Source organism: Pagrus pagrus (assembly GCF_965226575.1).
Source record: "Pagrus pagrus genome assembly, chromosome: 7".
Lineage (NCBI taxonomy): Eukaryota > Metazoa > Chordata > Actinopteri > Spariformes > Sparidae > Pagrus > Pagrus pagrus.
This window is the reverse complement of record NC_140191.1, coordinates 25,293,524-25,311,827: the sequence shown is the minus strand read 5'-3', so window position 1 is coordinate 25,311,827 and position 18,304 is coordinate 25,293,524. Positions and strand designations below refer to the sequence as shown.

General features: G+C 42.0%; 1 protein-coding gene across 15 annotated transcripts in view; it reads left to right on the top strand.

The window, feature by feature from the left end:
• Nucleotides 1-18,304, top strand: part of plecb (plectin b) — a 138,923-nt gene that overhangs the window by 79,284 nt on the left and 41,335 nt on the right. For 2 of the 15 annotated variants that reach the window (XM_084356412.1, XM_084356411.1), the window contains exon 1: nt 2,090-2,256. The exons of the other annotated variants lie outside the window; for them this stretch is intronic. In XM_084356412.1, coding sequence (XP_084212538.1) covers nt 2,241-2,256 — 16 coding nt within the window. In that variant the 5' untranslated portion in view covers nt 2,090-2,240. Of the gene's footprint in view, nt 1-2,089; nt 2,257-18,304 lie in introns of those variants that run through there. 15 annotated transcript variants of the gene reach the window in all.

Here is an 18,304-nt window from a genome sequence, read left to right as displayed (position 1 = left end):
CCCATTCATTCCCACAAGTTTCCCTGCCACTTGGCTTCTGACAGGCCAATCAAAAAAAAATCAAAGGAGTACTCTTACTCTTTCGCCTTTTACCTGTCTTATATGTTTTCAGAAACACGTTTACGTGTAGTGTTCGGCTGTAATTTGACCAGGCCATACATTTTTTACCTCCATGAAAATGACCAAGCATTCGCCCCAACTTGCATGTGTTGCTCAGGGCTACGTCACAGGTTTTGTTGTTCTCATTGGTTGTCGGTCTATCCATTAGCATCCACAGACATTCTGGTCTTCGTCCATTGTTAATAGCCCTTTGATCGAGAATGAACTTAGAGGTTTCTAATATCAGATTAATACGCATTTGCGAAGCTACGCTAAGTACACGGTGTAATGGGCAACCTTCTCCCCCAGGTCCCAGTTGAGTGATCGTCCAATACAGGAGTTTTAGTTGCCAGTTTGAGAATGTTTGGCGGGCACAGCGTTTGATATCAAATTTAATCGCAGTCTGTTGAAACATAATGACTAGTGGCTAGACAGTAACACTGAATCAGAAATCTGCTGGAGCAGTAAAGCAGTTAATTCACTGTCGACCAAACCCCGGAAACAGAGAGATCAATAACATGTGGGATTTACTGAGAGCTTGGCCAAGATGGTTATGACATTAGTCATTTCCCAGGGTACACGTTGGGCTGACTGACTCAACTTCAGTTTTGTGACGATAGTTTGTGAGGCTCTCTGTAAAGTGTGCACATGTTTAGTATTCTGTAGGACTAGGTCTTATTTTAAATTTGACCTTTAAGTTTTGACTTTTACTTTAAGCATTATTTTTCTCAAGAGGGACCTCACCAGCTGCTCAGTCATTAACTGTTAAGTAGAGGAGAGCGATGTTTACAAAATGGGGCTATATGGTTGTAGACCGAGGCAGGAGGCATTCCCCCCAGGACAAAAGCTTAGAATACCTCATGGCTGTGCGCCTTAACATGAATGATATGTGCATGAGGCTGTTCAGGAGTTCAGGAGTTCGTGAAGGCACATGAAGATGTTCATCATGAGGAATTCCCTGCGATCCTCTGTAAATCCCCCACATGGATTCTCAGTATAGCTGCCTTCATTTCGCACAGCTCTTCCATCTATAGTGTCCATGTTTCATGAGAGAAGACAACCCCGGCTCTGCTCTCCAGACACTGGCTGGAATTGCTTTCAGCATTACATAGAAATTGAGCCAGTTGTCAGCAGCACAACTGACAAAGCCATATGCATATATTAGAAATAACTATATTTAGAGAATGTTGTGCATAGCTGTGATCCCAAAAGCAATAGGGGATGAACATTGAGAGCTCCGGCCACGCTAAAGTCTGTCCATCACTAAACTCTGCGTGAGGCAGGTTGAGTAAATATACCAGCAGTCTAACTGGAGCTCCCAGTTTCATTCTTACTGGCTTTGTTGCTATTTCTGTGCACTTACGTTACTGCCAGGGCTTTTCCCCATTTCGATACTGAACATATCCAGTTTTACTGACCTCATGCATCATGAGGGAAACAGAAGAATAAGCTAAAATCTCGACATCAGAAGTTTTACTTAATTTTGTTTTATCATCAATGATTAAACCATTGCCCAAGTCCTTGTGGTATGGTAGTGATGAGTCCATTTTGTACGCGCTGACAACATTACGTCCAAATGATGACTCTAGCACATATGACCCCAGGGGGCTCAAACTTGAGATCTGTTTTTCTTGCTGAGTGCTGTGACTTAATATCACAGAATAAACCCGCCACCATCGTGATCAAAGAGAGAAGTAGGAAGAGAGTGTGGGGTGCTTGTGTTTGGTGGGGGGTGTCTCTGGGGGGCGAGTATAGCCAAGTGTCCCGCCAGAGCTCTTCCATCAGTTTCTAACTGTGACACAGTGATCATCTGGCTCTGGTGGATATTTATAACCCTCAGTCAGCTCCTGCCCTCTCCCCCTGCCCACCCACCCCCCTCATCCCTCAGAGCCCCTCGCCCCCTCACCCCTCGCCTGCCCCCTTCCCCAAGCTTGTTGTGTCGTCCCTCCTCCCCTGGCCACGGGAGAGCAGGCTGACGGATCCTAGCAGAAGGCACAGCCTGTCAAAATTCAACACAACGCAGAAACAAGCCCGTTCAGAGCAAACAAACGGGAGCCTCTCCTGTCCTCTTCATTCCCCCTCTGTCCAGCTCTGCTCTTCTTCTTCCTCGTCCTCCTCTTCCTCTCTGTACCGTCTGTTAGATGAAGATCATACCTGGTAGGTCCACAGAGTGGGGTTGCTGTGGCGTGTCTGTGTGTGTCTAACTGCGTCCGTCTGTCTGGCTGCTGCCTGTTGTTGAGTTTTTTGGCAAAGGCACTGTGTGAAACCTTGTTGTGTTCCCGATCGGTGCTCATACTCACACAACAGAGACACGCACATTCACATTGAACAGCACAGCCTTCAGCTACCGCCACGCAGATTGTGTTCCATTTTTAAACCTGTCCACAATGTGACCGACGTGAGTTATGAGTGAGGTTGGCTGCCTTCTATATTTTCCTTTATTTTGTGGTACGTAGATAAAAGTGGGTGAGTGGGCAGGTGTTGAGGTGGGACATGTCACCCCCCCTACACCCACCCCCGCCCCCCTTTAGGAGGTGTTTTTCCCCTCAATACGACATCTGTAAACAAACAGGGCTGATATAAAGAGATTTTTTTTATTTAAAACCTTTGTTTGTCTGCGTGTGCGAGAGACGGCCGCGGGTGCCTGCTGTCTCGGCTATTTCAGATTGCCGTAAAACACGACCACCTGCCATGGCCCCGTACAATCCCAGTGCATCTGCCGAAGTGTGTTTGTTATTGTTGCCGTGTCAAAAATATAGAAGGGGCTTTTAAAATGTGTCATTTTCATTCATTTTGCCAACTATCTGGTTGTGTTTATTATGTATTTTGTACTACGGTAAGGCAGTTTCTAATAATCACATTGCCCTTTCAGAGCGCTGGACTCCCTTTAGGATATTACTGCCTGTTATAGCTTCATTGAGTCTGACCCTGTTCTCCAGAAATGAGTTATTAGACAAGAATGCAGATAGCAAGGTCATCCTGCAAGATAACATGAAGTGGTTGTCGCAGTTAGATGGAATGTGTGGCAGAGGTGCATCAGATAAGGAACTAATACACACAATATCGTGTTATTTTTCATCCTGCGGCAGCTGATACAGAAAGATGCCAAAAATAATAAAGATATCCATAGCACAGATTAACATGGATGAAGAAAATATTTAGTTAAGGCAAACGCATTTTAACCTAGAACATACAGTAAAACTTGTCCAGAATAGGCCGGTGTATGAAAACAGCTGAACAATCACTAAGAGGCAGACCAGAAGAAGACTGTCAGTAATAGCCTCAGGGTGGGTAAAACAGCAGGAATTCCTTCTCCGGCCTCCTTTTTTAAGTGTCCCTGCCACACCCACACTCCCCTCTCTCCCCCCTCTCCCACTGAAGGCCCCACCTGTCACCCCAGCCCAGGCTTGTCCCCTCATCCCCTCTGTCTTATCTCTATCTTTCCCAACAAATGCCTCCAAGCCCCCCAGGACCCACTCTCCCCGCCCTGGTGGTTTTGGGGCACTTAGTCACCCTCATTGTATTTTGGCGCCTGAGAAAACACAGGAGGCACGGTAAGAGAGATGAATGTTGCAGGATATTGAAATAGTGGTGTTTGTAAAGGTTAAAAAAAAGGAATGAGAGGAGCGTCAAAGTCTCAAAGTAGCTGGATGCTAGAGGATTGTGTGCTTTATTGCCTCCTCTCTCTAAAACCGACTCGCTAAAATGTTGATTTTGGTGCTAATACTACTTTGGCAGTTCTAATTATGCAGGATATTTTTTGCATATTTATCACTTTACTGATGATGATGTTCATTAGCCTTGATACTTTGATCAATGCAGGTCATGTTACTAACCCTAAGAGCTCCAAAACAAGCTTCACGTGTGGTATGTTTACCCTGTGCATTAGTCATGTTCATGTGTAACCTTGAAACCTGTCAGCCGTTGTCCACTGTGCCCTGGCGAAGGTGCCGCCGGGACTTTCTGTGCCACTTTCACAGAGTGTCTGTTCTTAGATGCAGCTGCAAAGGGATTAGCCCTCATTACGCTCAGACGCCGTGGGAGGCCTTCAATTTGGCTCACGTTGCAGTGTCCCCAAGACTGACAGTCCATAATGTCACAGTGCATAATTCAAACCAGTCCAGGCTGAACCGAGCTGAACTGAGCATATTTTCTACTGCACAACAGCTAATGAGTGCTGTTGTAACAATGCTTCCAGGTCCCTCCCAAACCTGTCTAGTCAAGTTTGGCTATGTATCAAAGGCTTATTTGTGTGTGTATGTGTGTTCTGGTTGCTTCAATCAGATGAATCGCTCCATCTTAGCCCTGGTTTAATCCACCTGCCAGGTTGGAGCTACCGCCAGTCCCCATACCAGCTGCCAGCCTTTGAACCAACAGACAGTCTTACAAAAGACGTGAAACCCTTGTGTCTGTTCAATGGCAACTGCTTTGATGGCTTTATCTTGGATTTCCCCCGGAGAAACAAGATTTGTATGCTCCCACCAGATAGTTCCCTCTAACACAGCAGATAAATAATTAGCTGTTTGATCCAACGACTGCACATTAGTTTGGTATATTACTCAGTGGCATACACAATCACTCGTTTTGAGCCATGCTCGTGGCGAGACCAGGAAAGGGTTTTGTCTGTCGGTCAGTCCACTGCCTCGGTCTTGACTGAAACATCTCAACAAATATTAGATAGATTTCCATGAAATCTTTTACAGACATTCATCTCTCCCACACATTGAAGCCTACTGACTTTGTCGATGCCTTGACTTCATCTCTAGCATGATCAAAGTAGCTAAACTGACTTAGCCATAGCTGTTTGTTTAGTGCTAATTTATAAATGATAGCAGGCTAACACATTAAACTGAACGTGTCGAATGTGCTTAGCATCATACATGCAAAAAATCGGCAAGTTTGCATCGTCATTGTGAGCATGTTGGAATGTTTCGCTTGGGCCTGAGTACAGTCTCACAAAGTGCAGGAACATCCCCCCAGAGAAAGTGTTGGTATAGTCTTATCTGATCTAAGATGGCTGTAATTGAAAGGAAGGCAACAGTGATAAGGGGCTGTGAGGAAACTGGGCTGAGATATGGGCAAGTTAATGTGTAACTTGGCTTCCATCCTGTGTTGAGATGTGGTGGTAACAAAAGCAAATCTTATTCAGGGCTTTTCAAACTGCACATTCTTCAACCTGTTAAGTTAATTTAGCCCATTCGCACACACAAATTGGTGACGATTCACACTACATTTCTGCTGGCCCCGGGGTAAATGTCCGATGGAAAACATGGCTAATGTTTACATACTCTGTTTACCTTAGTCCCATTTCACACTTTCACTTTTTAGGCTTGTGTTTATTTAATTTTCTAGGGATAACCCTGCAAACGCACAGCTAAACCTGCATGGAAGCGGAGCCATCAAGCCCAAAACTTAAGTGGGGATTGTCGGAAACCTTACTTAGCTGAGGGCTAACAGCTCCCAACAAGACTTTTTGTGATGAGTAAATAGTATAATTTGGCTGGTTAATAGTAAAGGCAATAATTTGATCATTAATGACCGTGGATGAGTACCATCTCCCAACCACCAGTTGGCGGACTGTCAAGGCTTTGTTCAAAATCCAATATAATTACTGTCCTTGTATCTCTCCGTCATTGTACGATATGGCACTATGAATTCAAAATGGCAGAGGAATGAGGAGATAAACCCTATACCCTTGAAATAACTGTTCAATCCTCTTACTCTGAGAAAACCAGATCGGTAAAAACATTCTTCTTGACACTTTTGTCTATGACTGGGAGCACATCTATGTGCTCTATGTGTATATTTTACACTTGAATAGTTTTTAATTGACACCAATATCAAGTATCTTCGGATTTAATCTTAATATAGGCATATGATCTAAATGTCGGTCAAACAGGAAGACTATACCCTTTGGCGCGTGATATCTACTGGAGTAGACGGATATATTTTCAGTCACATGAAAAGGAAATAGTATTGCCTTGATACACAACGATACATCACTCTAATCTGTGGTGAGATTAGCTAATTTACCGTTTTTTATCTGACCCCAACATTATAATGTTCTATCTAATGTTTCGGAGATGCTGAAGAGTTAAATGCAGCTGCTGCCCCTGCTGATCTGTGCTCTTCAGTCCAGGGGCTTTCAGGTCTTAGCTGTCCACTTTTCGCTGGCGTCCGTTCTGGACGATGACAGCTCCGTCCTCTGTCCACTGACTAGCCCCTCAGCTTGAGCTATCGCTTGCCCCCACACTGAGTTGTTCAGCTTCCAGTCAGATGCACTACAACAGCTCTGCGTGTGCAGAGGTGGGAACATGGATATTAACATGCTCCTGCGACCATGTTGGAATGAGGTCAGCTGAAAGGTCATGAGGAAGGGGGCGTGGCTGAGTAAGACTGTAAATAATCCGTGTCAGACACAAGGTGCATCAGTCGACATTCTCTCGCTGAACTTTGACTTCTCATCCGTGTTTGTTTTCCCTTTCTTACACTGCCAAAAGTGGCATGTCTACCCAGGGGCCCAGGAGGATGTACCGAAGCAGATTTTTCTTAAATACAAACCCACACTTGTCAATTCAGGTGTGATGCCAACATCATGTGTGACTTAACATTCATATTGTGTGAGGGAAGTTTTATAACACTGGGTTTTCTCCAGGCTGTTAATCGGACATTAAATCACTTAACACAAGAGGCCGGTAAAGAATTTTCTCAGGCACAACAGGTTGAACAGGTGGCTCTTTGAGCTAAATTAAGCCCACACTCCATCTCTCTTATACAGGAGCTGAGAGTTGAGAACGTGTCAGGTCATTTTTTACAACACTGGTAAAGTATAACGTCCTGCTTGACATGCTAAGAGCCCGAATGCCATTTAATCACACTCATTGCCAAACAAACGCTCTGTTAGAGATGAATGTCTGACACACGCCGAGCTGTGTGGGCCGCGGTGGCTGAGCTCTGGATCTGGCTTTGGCCTGGTTTGTGGAAAAGCCAGCATTCTTCCTGGAAACAGCCACAACTCCCACTCTGGAGCAATCCAGCTACCACTTACTGTGCACCAGTGTGTGTGTGTGTGTGCATGTGCAGTTTTTCCAGGGCTCATGAGTGTATATAAAACAGGCTAGATGGCCCACGCCACTGTGACTGGTGCTGGTGAACCAGTAGGCATGAGTCATAACATAAACAGTGAACTTGTGTCTCAGGGAAAACCCAAACGGGATTTGGACACAGTTCTTATGCCCTCTGGGAACAGTAAAGGAACCCTGATGAGACAGAGAGACACATGGGACACATACATTTAGAGCTGATTCTATTTATGAGCAGCACTGGGACTGTGGAAACACATCCGGTAATGTACTGGGAGTTTATTTAAACCCCTCGTGACCTCCATTAGGAATTTCTCTGCACTCCATGGTCCATATAGTAAACAGTGACATCAGTAGTTTACCTAAGGATGCTAACGTATCTTGCGGTGGTCATTGTATGCAGCTGTAGTTATTAATGTACTGCAGAAAACATCAGACCTTAGTCAAATAAACACGATGTGATTTCAGTGACATGTTAAAAGTTTCTCGAGGCTTTTTTCAGGCTTTCCACCAATCCAGTTGTCTTTCTCTTGTAGACCGCCTGTCAGTTCTGATCCGTTAGTGGCGTCACAAAACCAGAAGTCTGACTTTAAAAGTAAAAAAAGTCAAAGTACAAAACATTTGTCTCTACATTTTGGCAAATGTGTTTATTCCCTCTTTCGATGAGAGTTTGAGAACTTTCTGTTCAGTATGATGCTACAGCCAGTTAGCTTAGCCAAGCACAAAGCCTGGACACATGGTAACACTAGCCTGGTTTTGTACGGTGGGAAGAAAATCTTGGCTGGACGCAGGGATTTTCTTTAGTGCTGTTGTCACCATGAGGTTGCATCCATCGGAAGGACTCTGTGAAGGGAGATGTAGCCCTGTATGTTACCCACTGTAGAAAAAAATGAATAGTCAGTTTTAGACTATGGATTAAACAAACCAGATATAACATGCTAAGATATTGAGCTTTACAGATGGTGGGCAGTATGATGATTCATGCTGTACCTTCAGATATTATATATTTGTTAAGTATCACAGATTTTTGTAGGGTTTCAATGTAGCTGTCTCTTTAAGTTGTGTGACGTTAGTTTGGGCAGTTTGCTATAAAGTGGTTGTTTATGATTATACTTGATTTTAAGGATGAGGGCATTTCTCTCATTTTATAATCAGTCTTTCTGCCTCTCAGAACATACTAGAAGTGCTGTCCTGTTGTCATTCTTTTACCTCGGCTTCTCAGTTTATTTTCCAAAAACATTTACACAGTTATGGCACAGTATTCGCCGTCACTGTCATGTATTACACTCTGTCCACTCTGAATTTGTGAGCATATGCTGCAAATTGAATTCAATTAAATTTCAGGTACTATTAATACAGTCTGGCAGTAAATGTGGCATTCTTGAATCAAATTACATTAGATATTGGACAAACAACTTGTTTTCAACAACAAGCTCATGTTTACTGAGTCCTTCTTAGCACGTCACTGAAAAATGCTGCTCTGTGAGTGATTGTAGTCAGTGCAACATGTGAGAAGATCAAAGAGCATCCTGTAGGTCCTGGGTTAAAGGCCGCAGAAGTCCTAGAAGAAGAGAGCACGGCATATTTACGTCACTTTCCCTTTTAAATCTGACCTAGGAGCAGCTCAGCTGTGCCCTGTCATAAATTGTCACATCCTGCAGTTGACTGGCGACAGTAGGTGCGTGTGTCAGCTGGAGCAGACTGCTCCTTTGACAAGACATAAAATCATGACTTGGCGATCTTAAGACAGTCAGGGTTTACTAATGCTGGTTTTCAAACATATCAATTTGTGGAGCTGATTACATCATGCTTGCAGATTTTCCACTTAGTTCTAGAAAGCCCAGAGATTTAGAAATGAGTTATTATATTATCATAAGAGCTGGGCCTGGAAAATCCTAAAGAAAAAGAACTTCTAGTGTCTCCTGCACTAGTGTACTCAGAGTCGTTTGGCTTCAGGGCTGCATTGAGAACTGCCTAGAAACATGTCATGTTTTTTGCATTAAAACTGCCAAGAAAAATGACATGAGTAGTCACGTACACCAGCACACCCCGAGGCTCTCAAACACCTCCCATTCATACTGCTTGTGTGGGCAAAAACTGAAAAAGTAACATTGATCCTGGACAAATGTCGGACACAGGTGCAGTAGATTGATAAATAGATTATATAAGGGAAAAAATATTTTTCTGTTGAAGCTATTACACAAAAAAGTTCAACAAAAGAGTTCAGTTTAGTTGTGTTAAGTTAATCTTAACCAAGTATTCATCACTGGATTGACTGGTTGTTGTTTAATCCGCAGCCGGGCTCGAAAAAGGTACCTGCTGGAAATAATTAAGAATGAATAAGCAATCATACCCAATACATTTTACAGTAAATGTATCGATCAACATGAGAAAAGATGATGAGGGCTAAAATAATGTTGACTTACCTGCTCAGCTCTTGAATCAGGGGGGCAGGGCCAACTACCGGCTTTCATCTCTTAGAAAGTGGTTCCTGTTTCTTCTTTAAGTCTCTTCACACCAGCTGGCACAGTGTGTCCGGGACACAGAGGGCTACCGGGGGATCTTGTCTCAGGCTTATAATGGCTTCATTATGGAATCTGAATCGAGGGAGTCATCTAGCGATGAGCTCATATGAAGAAAGCAGCAGATATTTGTACAGTAAGATGTGTTGTACAGGTGAGTGGAGAGACCTGTGACTGTGTGGGGAGGAGTTACTGTATTGTACCGCATTGTTGTCAGCATGGTGAAACCACATGGTTGTTACTGTGCAGCCATTCACAGATAGGCTGGACAGAAGTTAAGAGTTTTCGGTTAGATCTACTTTATTTTATTGTAGTTTCAGTAAATAAGTATAATAAGGATTATAAAGTGAGTAATTGTATTTATATTAGAAAGACATGGAGAATTTTTTTCTTCATATTTGTTGTTTTACAGAATAATTACGAATGCTCTACAAATTTCTGTACATGTAATATTATTATTATTATTATTATTATTATTATTATTATTATTATTATCATTAATACTACAAATCAGTGAGAAAATAAGGAATCAGATGGGCGCTATTCCACTGTTAGACATTTGGTGGCAGTAATGGCCAAAAAAGGCAGTGAAGAAGAAAACTTTTGATAGTAGAATCATAAATATTTTAGCTGGTATTAAGAGATGCACTTCAGGAATGTAATTATAGCGTTTGAATCAGAAGCACTAAATTCAAACACAACTTGTTCGTTTACAAAAAACTCCACATGGTCCCTTTAATTTTAGATTTTGAGAATACTGTATATCAACACTACAGTCAAACATGGGTGTGAGACAGCTGGCTCACTGTTGTGAGTGTGCTATTTCTGTTGTTTATCTAGTGCATGACACAAACTCTTAACCTGCCTAGAGTTAGTGTGTCATCAGTTTTAGACACACACTTAAAAGGTTAGAGCAGCTTGAATGTAGCCTGAGGTGTGAAACCCAAACCCAAAACAAATCCACGATGCAGATGATGCTGCTCATAAAGCACACTGATGTGAGCTCATATTAATAATCAAGTATTATTATGATCTGGTATATCTTGTGATTTATTTGTATTTCATCTCTACTGTGGTGAATTCATTCATGACCTGAGTGAAATTCAGACAACAGAATTAAACAATTTACTGCCAATGGTAAGAAAACACACAGTTAAGAACAAAAGTTCAAATTGAGAACTTCAGTCAATCCACATTGAATAAGTGGGAAGAAAGACAGAGTGCTGTGTTGGCTCTGAGAACTGAAGTCCTGCCCCACATGCAGTTAACCCTCTTGTTCCAGGACAAAAGATAACCTGGATGTGAGGGCAGGACTTCAACTCTAAGAGCAGCGTCTGCATGCGTTATTTCAGTCCTGAGGGGGGCGCTCTCCCACTGCATTACACAGCACAGGGTGAGCCGTGAAGAGGTCAAATCAGTTTTCTGAACATACACAGTTATGAAAATGGTTCAGTGAATAGAGAAGAATACTCTTGTCTGAAGAGGAAACCTCTCTCCTTGGATGATGTTCTTATAATGAGACTCACACAGTTTTGCCGCCGGCGTCCGCAGCTGCAATAAATCTCACAGTAAATTTGAACATGAGTGAAGAAGAATCTTGCGCAATGCATACATTACGATCACAGACAAGCCCTTTGGCATGCCTGTCATGATGGGATAAGGCACCACACCTACAGTATGGGAACTGTCTGTCTGAAAAGTGGAGCACTGAGGTGTGGTAACATGTGTCTGACGACATTAAAAAGCCAGCATGGTGTCAGATGAACGAGGCTCAGGCCTTTTGATTGACTAGAGGTTGGGGTAATGGTTTGTTGTAGCTTAAAGCAAATCCTCATAGAATAGTGTTGTTGTAAATGAGTAACTACAACAGATAATGAAGTGGTCGTTAGGGTCTGCTCAGGGCAGCATTATCTCTACTAACTGGTTTAAAAGTAGCATGCTCACACCGATAGTGTCAGGCTTTATCTACAGTCACGTATGATTGAGAACCTACATTACATAATCTTAATTTTTTACCAGCATGTTACTGTTGTGAGTGACATCACATCAATGTGTTAATAACTACAGACTTTTTTTACAGTATAGTAGTGTCAGTATCTGATCGCTTCAAAGGTTTTCCATGTACCAGGGTTTTGTTTAGGTACTTCTTACTAAGGTATTTCATTTTATTCTTACATTCCTATTTTCATACATATTTTCATTGTACTGTTCCCATTAAATCTCTTCAGAAAAGTACTGTATTTTGATTGAGAGAAAACTATTAATCTCCTATTCAATCTTCAAATCTCTTGTTCACCTTTAAAAAACAGTAAGGTTGTCATATTCCTTTCTGGAGTTCTTCTTTCGTAGTTCACAGCTTCATAGTTGCAGGATCCACACCCAGAAGAAGTTGGGTGTGGTTGTGCTCTGGTGCTATCTGGTGGTGAGAGAGAGCAGCTCCAGTGTGAGGGAGCAGTGCTGTGTGGGTAGAGGGTGGTGTTTTCCTTTCCACATCAGATCAGTCATTCAATCGGAGACTCCCTCGTGTCTGTGCCTAAAAATACAGCCGTGAGTAAACGTCAGTCACAGCTCCCACTGCACATGGTTCTGTATGTTTATAGCTGTTGGCATAGAAACGTCAAGTTCCCCTTGCTCCACGTTTATTTTGGCGTTTGGAAACTGCCAAGGGGACCATAGCGTATGGAAATACCACATGTAGTAATAATGGAGAAAAGGGAACCCGCAATATTTACGTTTAGTTTAGTAACAACTGATATTTCTTCTACCTTCTTATACGAGTACGAGTTATCTCTGTGCAGCTATAAAGATTAGAAGCAACAAATCATTTGCCAGAAATTGAGTAGCACAAAAGAAAAACAATTTGATTTGAAAATGAATTCAATTAGATTTAATGAAATAATAATCCACAATATTCCCACTGAGAAAATCCATTTCGCTGCACTTAGGGATGAAACATTTAGTTGATTACTGAATAAGTTAAATTACAAAAAAAAAAAAAAAAAGGACAAACACCAAAAACTAATCGGCAGCTGTTTTGTTTAGAGAATAATTGTCATTTTTCAAGCAAAAACATAATTGGTGCATCTTGTCAATTGTCAGGATGTGCTTTGATTTATATAACAATGAAGTGAATATCTCTTTCTTTTGAACTGTCAGGTGAAACATTTAGGATGGCCATTGACAGCCATTCCATGGAGTAAATAATAAATTGTCTAATCAAGGCATTGATCAACAATCACTAATTAAAAATTGTTTGTTGCTAATTCAGTTCAGTGAAGCCTTTCTATTTAACTTCTCATAACGCCTGGTAAGGCTTTTCCAGGAAGAACATTGATATGTTTTGTACCCCGAGTTTGTTTGGAACAGGAGAAGAAGAGCTGTGATGGTTGAGCAGCAGTATGCAAACAGCACAGCAAACAGCTGTGGGACCTCGGCAAAGTCCACAGTATTTCACCATGCAGCGAAGGAAACATGGCGAGGAACAGTTGGTGGTCATTATCTCATCCCAGCCCACAGTCACAGCCTTTTTCAGATTTATGACCCCGCAAGTGCCCTTTGAGTATGATAATTAAAGACACAGTGAAGTGGTCAGAAACACCACCGACACAGCTCTAAATATGTGCTAACTTGCACTTTATTTAGGCACCAAATCTGTAAACAGCTGAGGAAAAAAAAGTTACAACTTCCCCCTGAACACAAAGACAAAATAAACTCAATATACTCTTTTAATATGACACTGATTTAACTTACATTTGGCAAATGAATGATTATTGAATGATAATTTGCAGGAGTTTATTGACTCATACATAAGTAATCTCTCTCAATCATCTCGTATGACCCAGAAGAAGTGTGCTCTGCCCTCTACTTGTATTTTGTGATGTTCTTGCTGTGTTCTGGCCCTGATTTAGAAAGCGGGTTTCCCATCTTGGAGATTAGTCAGCCCAGAGTTCAGGTTTAAATTCAGAGTTTGTTAAACCCTCTCTCTCAAACAGACCCCCGGAGCGTTTCTGTGTTCACAGCAGCACCTTAACATTTCGTTGCTCTCACCTGCAGAGGGAGGTACATGCTGTTTTAAGTGTTCTCCTCTGTTCCAGTCAAACTGCAGCTACCTCAGCAATCTTCCCCAACTGCCCTGTTTCACTGGAATGCATCAATTTTTAAGCATTAGCAACTGACACAATCCCAGATGTGGGGCTTTCCACAGAGTCCTTTAAGGCTTGTGAGGCTCAGCAGTGAGCTATTTTAAAACTCAGCTGCCGTGGCTAATCCAGAGGCTTGTTCAGTCTGAGTTAAATTGGGTTTGCAGCCTCATCGTTGGATCTAATTCTGACAACATTATCTGAAGTCTGCTGACAGGTCGGAGATACGTGCGGGTAATAACCGGACAGTGCATCATGGCACAGTTATGACCCGCCCCTGCAGTTGGATTGAATGTCTTGAGTGTGTATCTGTATAAATTTACACATTTAAAGATCCTAAAAGTGTCAAAATGTCAAATATAAAGTCACTCGAAGTATTAGTTTTTTTTTTTTTTTTTCGTTTTCTTATTACAGAACAGAATTAGATATAAATAAATCTTACCTGATTTATTAAACACAGTCAACGGCTAATTTAACACAATTATATTTAATAACATAGCCTCAGTGCTCTCATTAGCTTTGGCTGACTGAAACACAAGCTGCCCCTGACAGCAGTTTTCCATCGAGTCTGTGTTTTGTTTTTTGGGTTTTTTCTTCTGTTTTAGTATTTAAGTGGATTTTCAATGGAATCAGTGAAATGTTTCATATTTGGTGGAACACATGTCAGAGTGCATGATGATCACAGTGTGGTTTATACTGCTTTTGATCATCATCTTCATCTTCAAAAGGACAGTCATGGTGCCAAGGCACTCTCTGTACATGGCATGGGGTTGTTGGTTTTTTGTTTTGTATAATAAGAACAGTAGAAATACGATCCGCTGTAGGTGGCAGCTACCCGGCAATGCCTCCTCTTTCTCTCCCTCCTCTCCTTACTCCTCCTTCTCCTCTTTACAGAACAAATGAGGTGATAATCCTGGGTGTGTTAAGGCTGCTCCTAGTTTTATCAGCATTCCTTTTCATGTGGGGTGTGGCGGGCAGATATTGCCGTAAATGCTTACACTTTCACCTGAATTGGCCATAGGAGGACAAGAGGGTTAAAGGGAGGCAGTTAGAGAGGAGGGTTGAACTCGCCAGGGGGAGTAAATCATTTCTGCGGCCTTTCCATCCTCTACAATGGAAGGTGTTGTTCGGCCTCCCTCTGTCTTAACCTTTGAATTCGCTCTGCCGTTCAGCTTTCAGAAACCATAATGACACATTCTTTGGATTCCTTTGTCATCTAATGTGTTGGCTTTTGTTTGAGTCCCAAGTGCATAAATGCAGGTTGTTCTAGCCCCAAATGGTTGCAAGCTCAACCATGTGTTTGTCAGTATCCATCAGGGCATGTACTTTATAAACAGGTTTGAGACTTTTATGACATTGATTTCTTTTTGGCATGAGACTGAAAAAAATGGGGACTGCAGAAGGGTTTGTGGGAAATGTGGTTTTTCGGAACCATAAGCACTGGTGTGGGATAGAACCAAGCCATGATGTCAGTGGTCAGATCTGTTTATGGTAATTATAGCAAACAGTTTTCACAATGATACAGTTTATTCTTTGGTAACTAGGCTCAGAGTCTGTGGCCATGATAGCGGCTCAGTAAGGCTGTGAAGAGCTAAATGCTAGCATCAGTCAGCAGTTAAGCATGTTCATCACATAGACTGTATACAGAAATGGACGTAGCCACTGTGCCATCACCGACTCATTTGTGGAATACCTTTTTGAAGTCTCGCATTATGGCATTATGGGGGTCGCCATCTTGTTTTTTGGAGCCAGAAGTGACCATATTTAGATGAGAAGCTGGAGAAGGAGAGAGGTAATAGGTGGATCTAGTTGAGAAACCCCAGGACACCAGGTCAATGTGATAGCAACAGTAACCATGCCCTCAAGCATACCGTGCTTTATCACCTATTGCACTCTCAATAGGACATCATGCTGTATTGAGTAGAAATAGAACTAGCAATTAAGATCATAAACTTATTAGGCAACTGTTTACTCAGGTAATAAATCAAGTGAAAAGTAGGGTAATTTTCTCATAGACTGCCATACATTTTAAACTTTTTGCAACCAATTTAGCTGCCCCCGCTGGCTATTGGAAAGCATGCAGGTTTAAAGTTCTTATGCATTGGCTTTACTTTTAAGACCTGAAAGCTACCTCCACTTCTTTAAAACAGTCTACGCTACACCATCGTAGCATGCTAACATTTGCTAGTAAACAGTAAACACAAAGTACAGCTGCAGCTGATGGGAATGTCTTCAGCTTTAGAGGCATAAAAACCAAAGTATCAGACAAATTAAGATCACCAGAACTCGACTCTCCTCTCCCAGCTAGCATTCAGCTCTCAGAACGTCTGCTCTGCAATGCAAAATCAGCGTGGAAAGAGGAAGACCAACTTCCCTGTCACTTCTATCACAGAAAGGATCAAACCTCAAACTTGGCATTAAGAGAGAAAATACTTTCTCCTCCTATTTTCACCAGGCGCTCTCTCTGCTCGTATAAAAAGCTCAAGTGTTCCATCTGGTTTTGATGAGGCCAGATGAGGGAGCAGTGTAATAGGCATGTTGAGACCTTAATGATACGTCTCCCTTTTGGTGGAAAGATCTCATGACTAAGATGTTCCACACTTTCTGCACCCTCGCCTGCCCGCTCCCATCTGGGTCCCCTGCTGGTGTTTCCCGTGAGGTTTAGACCTCCAGCTTATGCTGTTTGGGTGTGAGTGCGTGCTCCACTGCCAGAACGTCACCAAGCTCTCAGTTACCATCTACTGTTGCTTCTGCATCTCAGATAACCTGGAAAACCACTTGTATTGTGTTTCATTCAATTAGGCTCTATTCAACACTGTATGTCATTAATGAAGTATCTTTATAGACATTTTGCTCTTGTCATTCATTCAAGCCTGATATGTTACAACTATTTGATTTTGGCTGTGGACACAAAAGCATTTATTTTAAAAGAAATCCACTCTGTCCTTCACAGTATTTGCTATGATTCCTTCCCTTTCCCTCATTTAATTACCTGCCCACATACCACTCCTTAATTCCTCTGCTTGCCTAGACATTGTATGGCGCTACAAAGGTGTGTCTCCAAATTTGCTAACGTGGCTCCAAATGAGTCAACGCACGGATCCACACACTCACACATGCCCGCAGAGACAAACTTACACTGACACATTAAGTACCTTCATGTTCATGCAGGTCGTGTTCAATATCCTGCTCTCTGCAAGAAAGAGTGGTTCAGGGTGGCTGGTGAAGTGATGTCAGTCAGGGTGGGGGAAATTAGATATATACCCACCTTAGGGCCTGAGGGGCAGGATTTAGCAGAGGTAGGACACACCCTACCCTCCAGTTTATCTGTCAGCACATGCTGTAGCCATATAGGGGACCAGTATGGAGGGAATCTATGGAAATAAGACCCGGTCTCTTTTGAGATTAGGATGAATCAGATGTACTTGAAAGCAAGAATATGCAAGATCTATCACAATCATCCCTTTACAAAGAAAAGTCAAATTAATAAGCAATAAAATGCACAGTTGCTCAGTTTAATACACCTGGTGGTTTTGCTGCCCATGGTGGCTGATTTCAGCTAAGATATTGCTGTGTATCTTGAAAGTACTGAGTCACTTTACTGACTGAATGACTCCTTTTTACTTGTGCTAATGCAGCGCCTCAGTTTAGCATTAATCATTATCCAGTCATTGTAACTTGTTGCCGCAGGTGCCATTGTTAAGCGAGAGGAACATGAGATCGCTTTAACAGAAATTTGGCCAATGAAACTGCCAAAAATTCCTCATCATACACCAGTCATTTGGATTTGATGATTGTCTGAATGGTCCAAGGTGCATTCTTGTTTTACTCTTTCTGAAAATGAACCTGTCATGGAATAATACTTTTTATCCAAGGTGTGTTGCTCAGAATCTTCCATTAGGAGACCCCATAAACATTGTTCCAGTCATGCTTTAGTCATTACACTGCACCTCCCTGGCAAAATCCTCTGGTTAACAGGAAGTGATGCATTTGATGTTCTTTAATTTGTTTGGACTAAATGCAGCTGAGCAGGAAATGAGTAGTAAGGCTGAAAAACAATGGTGGAATACATCATGTGACAAAGAAAGGAACTCTGGCACAAGGCTATCATGATACCAAAAAAGTATGACACTATATATAAAAAAGATACTAAAAAGAATATTGTTTTTCCTTTTTTAACTAACAATATACAGACAACGTTGATACATGAAATGTCACTGAACACATACCAACACATCTGTAATTATGTTAAAATCTGTGCAGCCTTGTGTTGAAAATCTGATTGTAGAATACTTTCAGTACAGCATCAGGTCTTTCGATAATGTAGAATGCAGATATTGTATCATTTTAAACACGTGGAAGCGGAAAAAGGATTGCAGTATCAATGCTTCTGACAACCTTAGTCCAGCGAGAGTGACTCAAATTCACCAAATTCATCAAGTAATAAGCAAAAGATCTTACA